Here is a 17,507-nt window from a genome sequence, read left to right as displayed (position 1 = left end):
CAGCAAACATTCTTTTTTATCATTTTAGGAACTTTACATTTGAATCTTCTCTAAAAAGTGCCGTTAGTAAGATTTACAAACCAAACAACTAAAAAACATTTTTAAGAAAAAGACATTGTATAAATACATTTGAGGAAGTTATAAAAGACCAGATTACTTTGAATGAGCGTTCTATTAACATCACTGGAAGAATAAAGACAGAACCCAACGTTCTGAGAGTGTTGCCTGTGTAAGGTCAGATCTTTTCGATGTGACAGTTTCTCTCTGCATTCTTTCATTAATCTGTTGAGTTTGAGGTCAGGCTAGTCAGATAAGTGGTTTCATTGTGTTGGCGTGCAGAGGTGTGCGAACGAGATATATTTGTACTGCGCTTTTCATACTAGGTCTATTTTAGCGTCTGAGGCTGATTTGCATAACTCCTCCTGTCTGATGTGGTAGAAGACTGTCATTACCATAAAGATTCCGCTGCAAAATGCAAAAAGGCCATAGCGTAGAGCACTTCCCGAGACGGCTCATATGGAAATGAAGGCAGTGTCCATGCAGAAGTGGAACATATTACAGCATTAGCTAAATTCTGAAATGTGTAGGGCTTCATTTCTTTCTGAACTCGACGCAGCTGTAATAAGACGCATGCCAGACCTGCACATGTACTCTGAGATGCAGATGTAGATGTTGACTTTGATTCTAGATGTTTCCTGTGTAAGTGTAATGCATGTCACGGTCGGCAGCAGAAGGTTTGGGTTTCATCAGCACATTCTGTTGCCGTCTGAGTGGAAGTTTAGTGAACCAGCAAACCAGCTCTGAGCTTTAACCACCACATTTGTGAAAGCGAAGAATCATCATGCACCCGCATACTTTTAAAAAGATGCTTAAAGGTGAAGTATATAAGATTTGTTAAAATACATTCTCTTAGCCAAGTTTATAGTTCATTTTATGCATTTATCTCCCCCAAAAGTGTAAACGCTGAGGCACCATCAAAATATTGAGAGAGGTCCGCTCAGATCCGTCAATCTCTTTCCAGCTAAACTTATAGAGCCCTATCATAAACCTGGCGCAATGCAGCGGCGCAATGCTCTGATCGCAAGTGTTTTTTTTCTAGCTTCAGCCCGACGCAGTTATCATTTTCACGTCCTGCGCCACGTTGTTTAAATAGCAAATGCATTTGTGCCCATTTGTGCACCCATGGCCTGCTGGTCTGAGAACGAGGTGTGTTCCGGCGCATTGTTGGCGCGTTGCTATTTTGAGGAAAATGAAATCGACTGAGCCATTGACCAACTGAAACCTGGTCTAAAGTCACAATATTCTTTGTTATTTAAAGAGTGCATTATAGGCGGATGCACAACGCACGCACACTGCTTATTACACACACAGCAGCACACAAATACAGCCAAATATTACAAATAAAAGGATTGCAATGTAAAAGATTATTATTGTGAACATAAAAATATGCTTAAAGTCGGCATGAAATCAAAATTGACCCTATTTACTTTGTGAGTGGATATTACTAGTCTTGTGGTGAACAATTAATCCGTGCAAGTTAATACACAGAAAAAAATTGTTTGCCGTAGTTATCTTTAATCAAAGTCTGAAAAGTTACTTCCGGGTCTGGAAAGGTTATTTTGCTGATGACGTAGGTTTGACGGCTTGGGTTGTTTAAACGCTTAACCACTCCCCTCACACCGTTACTCTGCTATGGGCGAGAGATGGAGAGGAGGAGCGCTAAAGTAAAACCCTGCCCGCTGTTCAATATTCTGTTTCACTCGAAAATGCGTCACAACACTTGAGAAAAGTCGTTTGCAACTTCCGGTTCACGCAGACTTTAAATCCGGCTTGTCCCATAGGTGCTCTGCTAGCGCTTTTACCTAGCACACGAGCAGATCCGTTTGCGCTCTGGAGAAGCGTTCAGTTTTTCCAAATTCTGCCATGTAAATAGCAAATCCACCATGGCGCCAGCGCAAACTGGCTTTTAAAGGGAATGGGAGATGAGACTCTGATTGGTTTATTGCACGTTATGCCCAAAACACACCCATTACTCATTAAGAGAATAGGGTCAGTCGTTTTAGACAATGCGCCGGGCGTGCTGACCATTTTTCCCATCGTTAAACTAGCAAAAGTGGACTCAAACAGTCCATAAGTGCACTTGTGCCGTGTGTTTCAGATCATGAGCTTAGATGGTTAAAATATGGCCTGTAGTGTGAGTTTGGGGCCTGGCTTCTGTAGCAGGCGGAGCCAGAGAGTGTGTATGCAGTACGGGACCATGACTGATGTGTTAAACATTCAGCTTCAGTAGCAGAAATTCAAAGATTAAACCGGTCTTGAACGTTGCGATGTAACACTCTACGATGAATGCTTCAATACCATACAGCATCATCATGTACCCGTTCAGAAAGACAAATGCACCAGTTTGTTTATTTTGATGTGTCCAGTTTAGACAGCCTCAAACAATAGTGGCGCGTCATGTAAAAAAATGTGCCCAATGGATGGGTTTGTTGTAAGCGAAACAGTTGCGTACTCATGACACATAGCAACACAGCTAAAAGAACTCCTAATATGTAGGATACTTTTATTGAAAGTAGCCTAATTTAACCTGTTGAGACGCCTTCACAAGCAGTGTTTGTGATGTTTGAGTTGAGGGAGGCATGACATGTGAAAGGGGCTTTTGTAATTCCGGTGCCATTAGTGTCAAAGAAAATACTTCACCTTTAAGGGAATAATATACTTAAAAAGAAAATACTTTGGTAGCATGTGTTTTTTTTCAGACTCTAAATTGCATGTTAATTGCAACTAAATGAAAATGTATGAAAGTTTAAATTTATATTAGTTATACAGTTAGCTGAACTGAAGAGTTTTTTTTTTTTTTTTTTTTAAGCCACTTCCAAATATTGTCTTGCATCCCACAATGTACATTGTCTCACATCAATACTTGTCAATACCACACAAATACAACGCATTGCAATAAAATAAACACCAACAGTACTAATAACAATACACAAGTATAATTATATTGCATTAATTTGAACACTTCCCTGAGGCCTGCTTAGACCACCTACTCTTATTTAATAATTTGACAGACTTGTGAACAAAGTCACCAGTAGAACATAAGTGTATGTTTGTAATTGCACATTTGTAATAATGAAGTTGCAATTTAATACATTCAAAATATATCAACATGATCCACACGTGGTTTAGATGTTTAAACACTTTTTTGGGGGGGCTACTGCATATAATGACTGTCCCACTTATTAGTTCTTTAAATCTTTCTGACCTAAATATTTTATTACTTTGAAACACGCATACATGATAAGTGTTTTGTAATTTGTTATATATAATTGCTCAGTTGATTCCAGTTATTCCAGAAAGGCAGTATTGCGACACATAAAGCAGGTGACAGGTCTCCTAACACAGTTTAACCGGCAAACAAATCTCCAGCCATTCTGTATTAATTTCATGTAATCTTCACTCATTCTGAGATGAACTTTAAGCATCAGTGAATCTTTTCTCTCTGATCCAGTTCAGAAGTTCAGCTCACATTGTCTGCATGGGAATGTGCGCTTTGTTTTCCACGAGATTCTCATTTAAGTGCTTGAGAGAGAAAAGAGAAAGGGAGCGTATACCGACCCCTGTGGTGTCCCGTAAGCGTACTATAGCAGGACACATTGTCATGGGTTCATGTTATCACATACAGCATACTGACTGTGGCTTTTGTCTGGCCAGAGAGTGAAACATGAGAGCGAGTTCTGTTGCTCCGCCCCCTTCTCTCTGTTGTGGATGAGGTAAAGTCAGGCTGAATGAGAGTAATTACTCAGTCCTCCCGGAACATCTCTCTGTGTTGAGACATGCGTCTCTGAGCGGTCATGAGGAGTGATAAGGGTGTGCGCTCCTGCTGTGGCTGGATTCTGGAGAAATGTTGCTGCTGCTGTCGTCATGTGGGAGGTGGGTTTCATACACGCTGTTCTAGAACTGATCTAATGTAGATAGTCAGTGCAAGTTTGCTGCACAACAGTTGCTTTCTACATATGACGTATATATTTTGCATTGAGCTAGTTTACTCTTGTGACTTGTTTCTTTAGTTTATTAATCCCTAGTTTATTAAAAAAGTTCACTTAAATGTATTGAATGTGCACTTGAAGTGTACTTGAGAAGCTTAAAAACGTACTTGCAGATAATATAATATTAATGAAATTAAAGGCCACTTAAGTGTACTTGGAGTGCACTTTTTAAAGTGTACTTTGAAGTACATTTTAAGTTAATTGTTTTAATAATATTTTGTTGTGCTTTAAATACACTTAATTTGATGTGTTGATTAGCATACTAAAGCACATGTAAATTACTTGATTATATTTTTTTAATTGTTTGTTATTTGATGTAACATTAAATGTTAGTTTTAAAGTTAATTTTAAATGTACCAGCTTTGTTACAAATATACAAATATAAATTTAAATACATGACATACAAGTGTCAGAAGAAATAACAATATGAAACAAGTTTAATAGAAAAAGTGTAAAGTATTACATTTAATTTAATTTGCCCTAAATGCTTGTCAGTACATTTGCCGGTTCATTTTAAGCATCTTTCAAAAAGTAGTTATGTAATTGACTTAAGTGACTTAAATGACGTAAGTGCTACTTGAATGTGTTAAACACACTCTTAAGTTCGACAATGCATGTTATTTAAAATTAAATGAAAATGTAGTTTGCACAAGTATGTTCTTTTAAAGTATATTATTTCCGTAACAAGTACTCTTTTAAAAGTATGCTAAAGTGTACCACAAACCATAAGTATATTTTTTCAACATCAGCTCATTGGATAAACATACCTACTTACATTTTTGCAAAACACGTAAATAGTCAAGTTAAGTCATCCTCATTTATACAGTATAGCGCTTTTAAAAATGTAGATTACTTCAAAGCTGCTTTACAGAGATAAACGTATAATTTAAGGTAAAAGATTGTTTTGGCTTTATAGCGGTTCTTGAATAAAGATATTTTCCAGCTAAAGTTAGTTTTGATTGATTCACTTCCGTCGCAACGATCATTAGTTATTAAATCAGAGGCCGCTAAGACGACACCGTTCTCTCTAAACAGACTTTAAACGTGAGAAACACTGATGACGCTCACGTGCGCATTAAGAATTAATTATATTATGCACATTTGAATATATGTGTGCAGGTTTGTAATTCCCTACTACTTAAACTACTTAAGTAGTTTGGCCTTAAACATTTTGATACAGAATTGTATCTCTTCGGGGTAGATCCGCGAAACCGAAATGAATACATACAAATCACTGCAGTTTCCAGCTGAAATGAACACTAGAGGCAATAAAACAGCAACGACTGGAACTCACCGGTCATTAAATCTGTTTCAGATCAAACTGAACACACTTTATAGCGTCACTTTAAATTGTTGCAAAATGTGCAAGAGACATCATGTCATTTGGCAGAAATGTCACCACAGGTTTCTTTTTTTCCCCAATGGGTCTGGGTTGTATATTTTAGTTTTTGTGTTTCAAGTTTTTCACCATTTTAATCAAACACAGTACTTGCAGTTCATTGACACTCCTGCGTTGAGATAAATTAAATGACAAATGAAAGTAAAATATTCCATACAGTCCCTCAACTGATATGAGCTCATAAAAAACTGTTAATAATTATTACAAAATGGTTTTAGATTAAATATCTAAATGGTTTAATTGAAATACAGCATTTCACACTACAGAAACCGATGACCCTGCTAGACAATGTCAATGTGCAGTGCACTTTTGGGGATTGATCTGAAACATCATTTGTTTAATCTTGCATGTGTTTCATATCTCTGGCTGGTGGTTTGAAATTATATTGACTGTAGGGCCGCAGTGCTCTGGGATGTTTACTGTGTGTGTGCGTGTGTGCGTGTGTGTGCGTGTGTGCGTGTGTGCGTGTGTGCGTGTGTGTGCGTGTGTGCGTGTGTGCGCGTGTGTGCGTGTGTGCGTGTGTGCGTGTGTGCGTGTGCGTGTGTGTGTGTGTGTGTGTGTGTGTGTGTGTGTGTGTGTGTGTGTGTGTGTGTGTGTGTGTGTGTGTGTGTGTGTGTGTGTGTGTGTGTGTGTGTGTGTGTGTGTGTGTGTGTGTGTGTGTGTGTGTTGATGACAGGGTGAAGTACCTCTCTTCTTCTCTCTAATCTGGACTAAAGTACTCTTTCTCTCTCTTCCTCTCCATACTGATTAATTCAGAAACAGACAGGTCTCAAAATATGGTTTATGGAGTAATGCTTTTGGTTTGCATGGGGTTTCAGCTTTAAATCGAACGGATGAAGTTGAAATGCTTATCTTGCTATTTCTAGAAGTTATATAGTCAATTAGCAATGTGTTTATAGGTGCATTCTCGCCATGTTTGAATTACCATGTTTACGAGATTTAGACTTTCACATCCCTGTAAAACTCATAATAAAACTTATGAACTCTGAACTTAGAGCTCAAACTTGTACCACCTGACAGTAACACAGGTCTGCGCATGACCGCTTTTCAGGTCCCACTCCCGCCATACGCTCCCACAAAATTTTGTCTTGCATGTATGTGTCCCAATTCAGACACTGCGTCCTTCGAAAGATGCAGACTTCCATGTCTTCGAAGTCCATGAAGGTCGAAGCGGAGGTTGTTAACTGAGACGGTCTAGTAGGATTGCTCTTGTTGTCTAGCGACAGCTGCCGTTGATGAGCGACCGTAACGTTTGTAGCCTTTTTTGAAAGTTATATTCAACTGTCTGAAAATATGTTCACCGAGGTCCATTTATTTACATAATAAAGAATCTAAACTATCTATAAAATCACATCTTGGTATGATAAAAGTCAACATTTGAACCGCTTTAATGTTGTTTGTATTTTGTGCATTTGTATCGTTAGATATTTGTGTAAATTAAAACCAAATACACATTTAAAAGCATAATCCGCCATTTTCTCTCAAAAAGTCCAGCCGTCACCTGCACGCAATGAATCTTGGGATAGGCAAAGCTGTGAAGGATCCACTCGGTCCAGGAAACTAAAGATGCATTTGTAGGCCGCATTCGACGGAGCCTTTGAATTGGGACAGCCTTCACCGCGCCGCTGGGATTCAATCGGCCTTCGAAGGGGGATGCATCTTATGTATTCTTCACTTCCATTCCAGTGAGATTCTGTCTCGCTCTGGTGTCATAGGCTATGTTTTTCCAATTCATGCGCGCACATTCACATCTCACACTTCAGACTTCGCTTTGTTACATTTGCCATAGCATGTAAAAGGATGCTGAAAATCGGAAAATAAATAAAAGACATACATATAGTTACATGTAGATGGAGACATGTAGTTTGATGTAGAGTTGAATAACTGTGAAGTCTTACTAAATAAACTAATTACAAAATAACTAAAAAGGCATTTTGATAATGATACTTGTTCTTTCTGGTTTTGTCTAATTCAAAGTGCACGTTTGTTTTGGCGTTAGTAGTGTTGCCACAGTAACGTATAATTGCGAGTCCGAGAACAGCTTTGAGTGAAACATTCGAGTTGTCATCTAGTAATTATGGTAATTACGGCGTGAATGCACCATTGCACTTATTACAGGTTCCCCCGTGGTAATCTGAGATTTTCTTCGAGGGCACAATGGGTCATATTTTTGTTATGTTTATGGATTACTTCTTGTGAAACCTTTTGATTGTCGGCCCTGAGATTTACCCGTTATATGCCACAGCACCCCAGACTAACTCGAACGAGTGTGTGTAGTTCTAATCGCTTTTGCTTAATGGCCAGTCAGGGCTACCAGGGACCCATCAAATGTTTCTGAGTGTATGGGGGTGTTTTGAGACCTACAAATGGTTATCAGGAAAAGTAGTTGACTAGACTGAGTCAGTATTTGAAGATTCATGCTGCTCGTGTTGTCGACTTAAGTCACGTGATCTTCAAGTAGTTGACAAGGAGCAGAATTAGTTGGCTAACTGACTGGACAGTATCGCTGTATATACTGTGCATTATGTAGAAAGGTGTCCAGTGTGCACAGGCTGCTTTGTATGCTTTACAGTCTTATAAATGACAAAGTTATGTGGATAAATTGGAAAATCAAGCATGTCTAAAACAAGACACTTGTAAGAAACGCCCTCTCACTTTCAACTTTTTTTTTTTTTCCAACAAACTTATCACATGAGAGAGAGATCTTCAAAAAATAGCAATACATAATAGCTATGTGTACTGTAACTGTGATATAAAATTATGGATACTATATACGATTTGTCAAACCTCCCATCCTTTATTGCCAGATTTTGTTCTAGCTATAATTTATTGAGACACTCTTTGTATTGTTTTTGTTTTTTTACTATCAGATTTGCTAGCAGGGTGTCCCTGACTGACTCTTTATTATAGCAGGTGTAATGTACATCACTGGTGTTACATGATCTGTAAAAGTGCAGTCTGTCCAGGGCTGATGTTTGAACATGACTCCTTGAGTCTTTGAAGACTAAATTAGTCCAAATCCTCTTTTCATCAGAAGAGCTTTAGTGGCTCTTTGAAGACGGCTCTGTGAGAGATAAAGTGGGAGCATGGGAATTATTCCCTTGTTTTTCTTCCTCCTGAACTCTTGGGACATTAGTTTAGTGATGTACAGTCAGCAGAAATGAGGCGGGAGGCGTTGTCAGTTTAAATCATGTGAAACTCCTCACCTATGAATGGAATGCCGCCTGTCTCGACCGCCCGTGTGTTTCTGAACCGGTCCGGCTCCGATGAACCCCAGTCTGTGAAGGATAAATTTGTTTCTTGGTTTCTATTGACAGCGAGTCAGGAATGTCAGAGCGAGGACACGAGGACACAACTGCCTGTCTACTTTAGTAGTACTGTCTACTAAACCGTACACGCGTGTTTCAGGAAGCTGTGTAAATCTGAAGGAGATTATGAATGGAACGTGCACTTTCATTGTTTAGGAATGAAAGGCTTTGTTGTGAATAGTCACAACTAAAAGCCAAAGTAAATTGCGTAATTCTTTAGTTCTCTATGCATATTAAAGGGATACTTCAGGATTTAGCATTAAGCTTTGTATCAGTAGAAAACCTGTAGTATTTTCCAAGTACCTTGCTTCCCTCCCTCATATCCCCCTGAGACAAGAGATTTATGTATTTTTTGTCTGTAAAAAATCCTCTGATGACGCAAAAATCGTAATTTTGCGTCATCGGAGGCTTTTTTGACCAGAGGCTAAAAACTACAGCCAGTAGAAGGCGCTAGATCCGCATGTTTTCAACCGGCGCATAGAGAGCGGGATCTCACTCACAGAATGTACATATAATGTCAGCCATCTTTTATTTGGAAGCTAACAGGCTCTTGTTCTGTGGAGAAAGCTGAGTATAGGGGTTACCATCCTCTTTTTCCCAGACATGTCCGGCCGTCGGGATTCGGCTTTTGCTTTTTGCAGTCGCCATTCATTGTTTACATGCACACCTTTTGTTTCCATCTAACTGAATTCATTCCAATTGGTGAATCTGAATGTAGTGTTTACATGAACGCTAAACAAGTGATGGGTTAACTTAATATGCGTTTTAACATTGCTAAGAAAATTCCCGCTCCTCCGTGAGAGATACGAGGCCAGACATTTTGGGCGGTCTCGAAATCCCGGGCTGACTCGTCACGGAGACTCACTAGTAGCCTAGCCTTGTTGTTTCTCTTACCGGTAGGCGTGGCCTCGTAGGGCAGCGAAGCAAGTGCATTCTGGGAGTTGTTGTCTTTCATCCACATGAGCCACAAATACATTTTCTGGCTTTTCTCAGTCTAGAAGGCTCCAAATTCAAAGAATAATTTCACATTTCTTCTACATAAATAACCCATCTTAATTACACATTCATCTTTACAGAGTTGAAGTATCCCTTTAAGTTGTGTTAGGATACATTGTTACCTGTGAAAAAATGACCCAAAAAATTTGTTTTCTAAAAGATACAGACCCTGACATGCAACATTAGGTTAATAGTTGGTCTCTGTTAGTATACTATGCAGAGATGCACTCAGTAGCTAGTGAAAATGTATTTTATGTCATTGCTGTTAATGTAAAGTAGTGCTTTTTTGCTTGACTGAAATGCTGGAAAGCACAGCTGGAACCACTATCAGCATCCAGGACAGAACGGACAGTTTTACAGTTGTTGTTGAGTGTAAATCAAAGTACGTTCTAGTGTCCAGAGCGTATGCTTCTAAAAATGATGGCGTGTTTGTAAGTTGTTGTTTCATGGTCTTATTGTTCATCTCAAATTAAAGACCATGACATTGTCATTTTCAGTCTTTTTATGAAAAGTATGAGGAGGGAGTATCAGTCACTGGGAACTCTGACTCATCGTGAAAATGAGACACAGTGGCCTCAAAGTATTTGGATATTTAAAAATGTCTTAATGGCACTGGATTTGATGCAAAATATCAAAGCATGTATCAATTATTTTAAGTTTATGAGCACAGGTTTTATAAATGTCAGCAGTGTTCTGTCACTAAAAGTGCATATTTTTCCATTTAATATCATATTTATTATGATTATATACTATAGATAGGAATCTGGAAAACATTTTCTTCTGTCAGACATTCTGAGCTGTAAGATTTGAAAACAACTTGCATATCGCAACATCACAAACCCGTGTGAGTCATATTGCCTCTGAATGAAACTGCATTTCTCACACAACCGTGAAGAGATATTGTGCTCTTCCTCATATTTTAGTTTTTGGTGGCTTATTGCAAGACATATTTCATATTTGTTTAATTAAGTTTTCGAATCCATTTGAATAGTTCAGGTGACTTTCATCAGTGCGGGTCAGACTTATGCTTATGATATGTTATAACCATGTAATATTGCAACCAGCCAGCTGGAGAGTTACACACAAGAAGTCAAAATGTTTTCCCAAATTGTGCATTTTTCTATCAGGGTTGCTGCACATTTTTTAAAGTAGCATTTTTAAGACATGTTTAAGACCTGAAGAAATACAAATGAATGCTTTAGGGGTGTGAAATATTGACAAATTATATCTCGATATTTTCAAAGTTTTGTTGATAACAATAATTAGATGATATTTTGCTGAGTGTGTGTGTTTGTGCCATGGCTGGTTTAGGCCTGTTGTGGACGGCTGACTCACAAAAACATGCATATTATTCATATTCTCAAAGCTGTGAACTGACCACAGCATACAGAAATGAACTTTTTTTTATTAAGGAGCAATATTTTCAACATTAAATTGATTTCCAGGGGCATTTTTATCTTTTTTTTCTTTCTTTTTTTCTAAACTTATTAGATGTATGCATCACATTTCACCTGTCAAATTCTAACATTCAATTATAATAACAGTAGGCTATAGGGCTGTTGAATCAAATTAAATCATTATCAAATAAATTCATCTTTGAAGTGCAGAAGTGACACTGAAGCGCCATCAGAAGTTGCCTTAATATATTTACACTGCATTTACGATTGTTTTTTTTTTATTCAATATTTAAATATTAAAATGATTTCTAATTTTAACTTCTTAATTAAAAGGTACTTTAAATACGAAACTAAAACCAGCATAGGTGGCGGCAGGTCACTGTCTTGATGAGCGAGTCGTTCTTTCTTCTGATTCGTTCAAACGGCTGATTCATTCAGGAACGAAGCAAGTGATCGTCTTTATTGAATGGGTCATTGAATCATTAATTAAACTGATTCATTCAAAACACGCATTTATTCAGTAACTAATCACCGCTGTGTGTTGCATCAGTTCTGCTGTGGGAATGTTTGTTAGCGAAATAAAGGAAAAACGAAATATATTGTGTTTAAAATGTAACTCTATATTTGGGAAAAACTAAATCATATGATAATATAAGACAAAAAATCATCGGGGCAAAAATGCCTATGTATCTTGAATGTTGGGGGCATAATGACAAACTCGATGTCAGCTTGCATTTATTAATACAATAATTACAATATCATCATAGACGATACATATTGTACTTGACGATACTTACAATTGAATTTTATATTTACCCATTTTCTACCACTTCTCTCTTCTAATTAATATGCTGTCATAAATGCAGTGAATTGTCACATGAACAAGCAAATAAAAATCATTCGATGCTAATTCGTTTTAATTTGGTATTTAGATGCAGTATGTCTAAGTCAAAGTGTCATCTAACATAAAGTAAAAATAAGAGTTTTTAGGACCCTAAATTAAAAAAATCAAATGTTATATTTTTAAGACATTTGAAGGATCAGCGGTAAGCCTGTTTATTCTATATATCTTTGATGTGATTGTTCAGTACAGATGTTTCTGAGATTACTTTACATCTACTGCAACATTTCTTGCTGTATTTCGATTAGCAGGAATCTGATGTGTGTCAATATGAGTTCCATGGGAGTTAGTTTTGGTTTGTAGTAAAATTAGTCATATGATCCAGATGCTGCTTTCTGATGTGACCACTTAAAAGAACAAAGAACTCTCTCTGTCTGTCTCTCTCTCTCTCCCGACCAACTGAGGCAGGAGAAGTGTGTGTGCGTGTGTGTAAAGGGCAGTGCTTAATGACTGCTCTCATCAAACCCTCTCTTCACTCCACAAATAAACACTCACACACAAGACTGTACGTTGTCGTCAGTCAGTCTGTTTGTTACGCAGGTTCGCTCTTCAAAAAGCACTGCAACACTCGACAGGGACACACTCCATCACACGCTGTGGCTGGAAACACACTCCTGTGATGGTTCTCATGAACTGATAACACATGTACAGTCAGACCAGGCCAGACAAACACAGAACAGTGTGTATGTGTGAAGAACAGCGTTCGTTCTGTCAAAGAGCTGTTTCAGGACTGTGATTTCTGCAGTATCGTGTGCTTTAGGAGAGATACGCTTATGTTTTTCGTCACCGTCTGTATCATCAACTCTAACAAGGTCACTTCCTCTAATAAGTCAGCCATTAAAGCACACACAGATGTCATCAACACACAGGACACTTGGAGAACAAGTTCTTATGCTGGTAATTTTACTTGATGATCTTATCATGAATCAGGGTCTGTAAGTGCAAAAGAGAGAACAATGTTCACTATGTTCAGTTATGCCTCAATGAGATATAATGCTAAATTGTTTGCAATTTTAACTTTTTTATTACAGCGCTTCTAATATTAAAAACCTGCTAATATTAGATTTGTACCTAATTGTAACTGTCACCGTGTGTACTGTAAATTGTTGTTTTTTCCCATGGTTAGAAAATAATTTACGAAAATTAACTTATTAGGCATTGGTGTGAATCATTATTAATATTCAGTGATTACCAATCAAATCGTCTAACCCACACGCTCCGCATAACACAGCAGAAAAGGCTATTTATCTGTTACAATAATCGACAAATATTTTTTTTTAAATATAGCAATATCGTTTTGGTTACTACGTCAAAGAGTTAGATGTAATGTGCTTTGTCTTATAGTCTGTGTAATGTCTGTTTGAGTTTCTACACAAGAAGAATATTAACTTTTTTAGGTGTGTGTGTGTGGTTTGCATTTGTGGAAGGTGATCAATATCTCTGTGTGTGTAGTTACATCAGAAGAGAATAGCAGTACTGTGAAGCTCTATAGATGTTTGTCATTATTTCCTGTGAATTGTGATATCTGCTATCCAGTTAACAGAGTTGGTCAGGAATGTTGTTGGATTTGAAACATTTGTTTAGCTCTGTGGACCGCATCTGTGGCATGATTTTGATACTACAGAAATAGAAACTGGATTATATTGCTGTGCATATTGAGAAGAGAAGAGGGCCAAACACCGAACCCTGAGGGATCACTTTGGAAAGTTGTAAGTTGAAAGGTCTAATTTAAGATCAAGATAGGAGAGAAGAGAATGATCTACAGATCGTTGTCAAAACCAGTGGAGTGCAGCTTCCAAGTAGCCAAGAGTCAAGATAATACACATGAGTGTCTGGTGGTCTGGTGTCGAAGGCTAGGAGATTGAGAACTGATGATTTGGAGGCAGCTCTCGCCAGCAACAGAGCTTCAGTTGTGGATCTCAAGTCTCCATTCAATGTCCTCTTTTTCAGCCTTACGCTTTTTTTTTTTCTGTGAGAAGGAAATATGATAAGTGATTAAACTTGTTCAAGTGTTTTTGAATGGGAATGGGAGGAGACCAATTTTCCATTTGTGTAGTATGTGTGAATTATTGGGGTGGGGATACCCAAGCCTGATTAAATGTGATGAAGAAAGTACCAGCGACATATGACCAACTTAACATCAGCAACGCATAAGCAGAAGTTCCCCCACCTAGAAAAGTAGTCCCACCACAAAAGGACAATTAACAACTTAACAACTCAAACAATAAACATGTTTACTAAAGAACACACGTGAAGTCTGTTAGACTTCCATTGTAAGTTCATGACTGTAAATGTATTTTATGTTTAGTTTTTTTTCTGATGGGCAAGTCTGTGGAATATTGTCTGTGGTAATCAACAGCAAACCACAGTTACTGTCCATAGTGTGTGAGTTCCCTGAAAAGTGTTTGAGAATCCCATTTTCCCCAACTAGTAGTTTTCCAATTCCATTTAGTGATGCAGAAATTATACACTTAACCTTTAAGTTGTATTTAACCATTATTTCAGGTCTGATCTTTACATTCATTCTCTCTTCGTCCTACAGAGAACTATGCAGTTAGCGGTCCTGAAGGGAAGACCGAGTCCGTGACCACGCTGCAGCCACAGCCATCCCTGAACTCCCTGCACAGTAGCTCCCCTGGACCCAAGCGCTCTGGGAATACACTGAAGAAATGGTTGACCAGCCCTGTCCGGCGGCTCAGTCATGGAAGCAACATCAAGAAGATTCCTAGCAAACAGAAGCAAAAACGTGATGGACGCAAGAGCATTGATCTGGGGCCACCCGAACTACAGGATGACACCCTGGAAGAGGTATTGTACTGTAAATTATTCATTTTTCACACTACATTGAGGAAAAACATCGATCCATCTGATTGGATGAAATGGTTATACTATGGTCCAAAATGATTACCATAATTTTATACCATGGTATTCCAAGGTACTTTAAACAATACTTTAATATATTGCAATGGTAGGCTATACAGTGTGTCCACAAAACCATAATGGTGAGTACTCTCTGAAATACAATGATGATTTACAGTATACTTTTTTTGGTAACACTTTATTTCGATAGTCTATTTTAGACATTCTACTAACTATAAGTAACTTTGCAGCTACATGTCAACTAACTCTCATTAGAGTAGTAATAGCCTGTCTGCTCAATATTTGATAACACTTTTTTTTGTTGGTCCCCCTACAGACAATTTACTGACTATACAGTAAGTAACTTGGCAGCTACAAGTCAACTTATTCTCCTATCCCAAACCCTAACACCTAACCCTAACCCTAAACTTAACTTAACCTAACAGTCTACTAATACTCTAATGAGAGTTAGTTGACATGTACAGTAGTTGAAAAGTTACTTATAGTTAGTAGAATGTCTAAAGTGGACTATCGAAATAAAGTGTAACCCTTTTTTTCTCTCTAGTTCTCACACATTCAGACCAGAAAATGTCTTCTATTCTTTTTCGCCTTTTAGTTTCGCCATTTACATTTGTTTATTTTCAGAAGATTTTTACATTGTCATAAGAATTCTCCTAAACAAGGTTTATTGATGATATTTTACATCTTGTCTAACAGCATGTGGTGACCGTAGTTTTACGTCAGAGTGTTTAATAACCTCAGCACTTTTTTTTCAAGCAACCATGACCACAGAGAGAAAAGTAGCCCTCTTGTTCTGTGTGCTGTATAAATGCTGTATTAAAGGGCTGATATGGCGCTTCAGATCGGAGGGTGATGATTAGCCTGACTTTTTAAAGCTGTGTGCCATATAATGTGCTGGTACAAAAGGGCCTCTGTGTTTCTGAAGCAGGGTATGTGAACCCCACCACAATGGCCCATAACCATGCCTGCTGTCCTCCAGAGCAACAGCAAATTCTTCAACACTCATTTCAGAGCATTTAAACTAGAGCATTTAAACTTGTGCAAGAGAAGCCAAATGATAAAGCAATAAACCACCCGAGGCTGTGTGTTACGGTGATTTTGTCACAGTTAAAAGGTTTTGTAAGGCATTTTGTTAGGTGATAATTTCACTGCAATTCATTGCCATTACATTACAAGTGTTTATTGTTTTGTTTTTGAATACAATTTCAGTAATATGGCACCAGTGCTGCTCAATATATACTGTAAAGTAACGATGATTACTTTATATATAAGTAACAATGATTGTTCTATAAACTAGATTTTAAGGTGTGCTTAGCTATGCAAAACTCTGACCCACAGCGCATGGTCTTGGAGGTTTTATATTGTGATTATTCATCACTTAAAGTCATAGCACAGATCTCCTCAATTTGTACAGTTTGATGTATTCATGTCTGAAATCTGTTCTAGCAAGTTACATATATTAGTATTATAGTAAATTAGCCACTCTAGACGCTTTGACAATCAAAGACATTTCTATAAATGGTTGACCAATTTTTATTTTTATTAATTTTTAATCAAATGGTTGATTAAAAGTAAATTTATTTTTTTTAAGGTATTTATTACTGAAATAATATGCTTTTAACAGAATATACTTAAGTATGAACTGAATGTAATTACATGTTATTTACAATTCACTTTTTTTGACCCACGTAATAGGAATTAAAGTACATCTTTATACGCCATTTAACTACTTCTGTTGATGTTTTTTAAATATGGTTAAAGTGTATATAGCAGAATATACTGACAGCATTTATGGTCAATTAAAACATCCTTTAATTTCTGTTGAAACTTATGCCATCTACTTAAATTTATTTGTAATTACACATTCGTGACAATGAAGTAGTACATTTAAAATATATTAGCTATTAATGTAACATGCCTTTAATTCCATTAATATTGTGCCATATATATATATATTTTAAGTACACTGCAATTGCACATTAAATGCATTTAAGCACACTTCTTTTCCACAAGGTGATGCACAGAATTTGACTGGGGTGTCTGAGAACTTTTAACATGCACTATGAATTTGCTCAATGACTTGTTCTTGTGTTTTCAGAGAGTGCGTAAAGAAGAGGGAACACTCTCCAAATCTTCATCAGGAATGCACAGTGGAGGGGAGGAAGAGCAAGAGGATGAGTCACACACTCCCCTCCCTCCTCCAATGGAGATCATCAAAGACCCCTCTGCTCAGGAAGAGAAGGTACACTGGCAGAAAAGAGGGGGAGGAGCTTTGAGAGAGTGAGGTCAGAGGTTAATAAAGGGTTAGTTCACCCAAAAATGAAAAAAAAAAATGTATTAATTACTCACCCTCGTGACTTCCAAGACTTTTGTTTGCCTTCAAAACACAAATGAGGATATTTTGCATGAAATCTGAGTGATTTCTGGCCCTCCTTTGACAGTCCAAATGAACTACCACTTACTTCAAAAAGTTCAGATCATAAGAGACTGTAAAACTAGTCCATGTGAATTGAGGGGGTTTAATCAAAATTTTCTGAAGAGACTCGATCACTTTATATGATGAACAGATTGAATTTA

General features: G+C 37.6%; 1 protein-coding gene across 2 annotated transcripts in view; it reads left to right on the top strand.

The window, feature by feature from the left end:
• Positions 1-17,507, top strand: part of kalrna (kalirin RhoGEF kinase a) — a 277,075-nt gene that overhangs the window by 229,210 nt on the left and 30,358 nt on the right. For both annotated transcript variants that reach the window (XM_079619850.1, XM_079619849.1), the window contains exons 35-36: positions 14,593-14,858; positions 17,029-17,172. In XM_079619850.1, coding sequence (XP_079475976.1) covers positions 14,593-14,858; positions 17,029-17,172 — 410 coding nt within the window. The remainder of the gene's footprint in view (positions 1-14,592; positions 14,859-17,028; positions 17,173-17,507) is intronic.

Source organism: Phoxinus phoxinus, assembly GCF_949152265.1.
Source record: "Phoxinus phoxinus genome assembly, chromosome: 7".
Classification (NCBI taxonomy): domain Eukaryota; kingdom Metazoa; phylum Chordata; class Actinopteri; order Cypriniformes; family Leuciscidae; genus Phoxinus; species Phoxinus phoxinus.
Note: the sequence above shows the minus strand (reverse complement) of the source record. Positions and strands in the feature narration are given on the sequence as shown.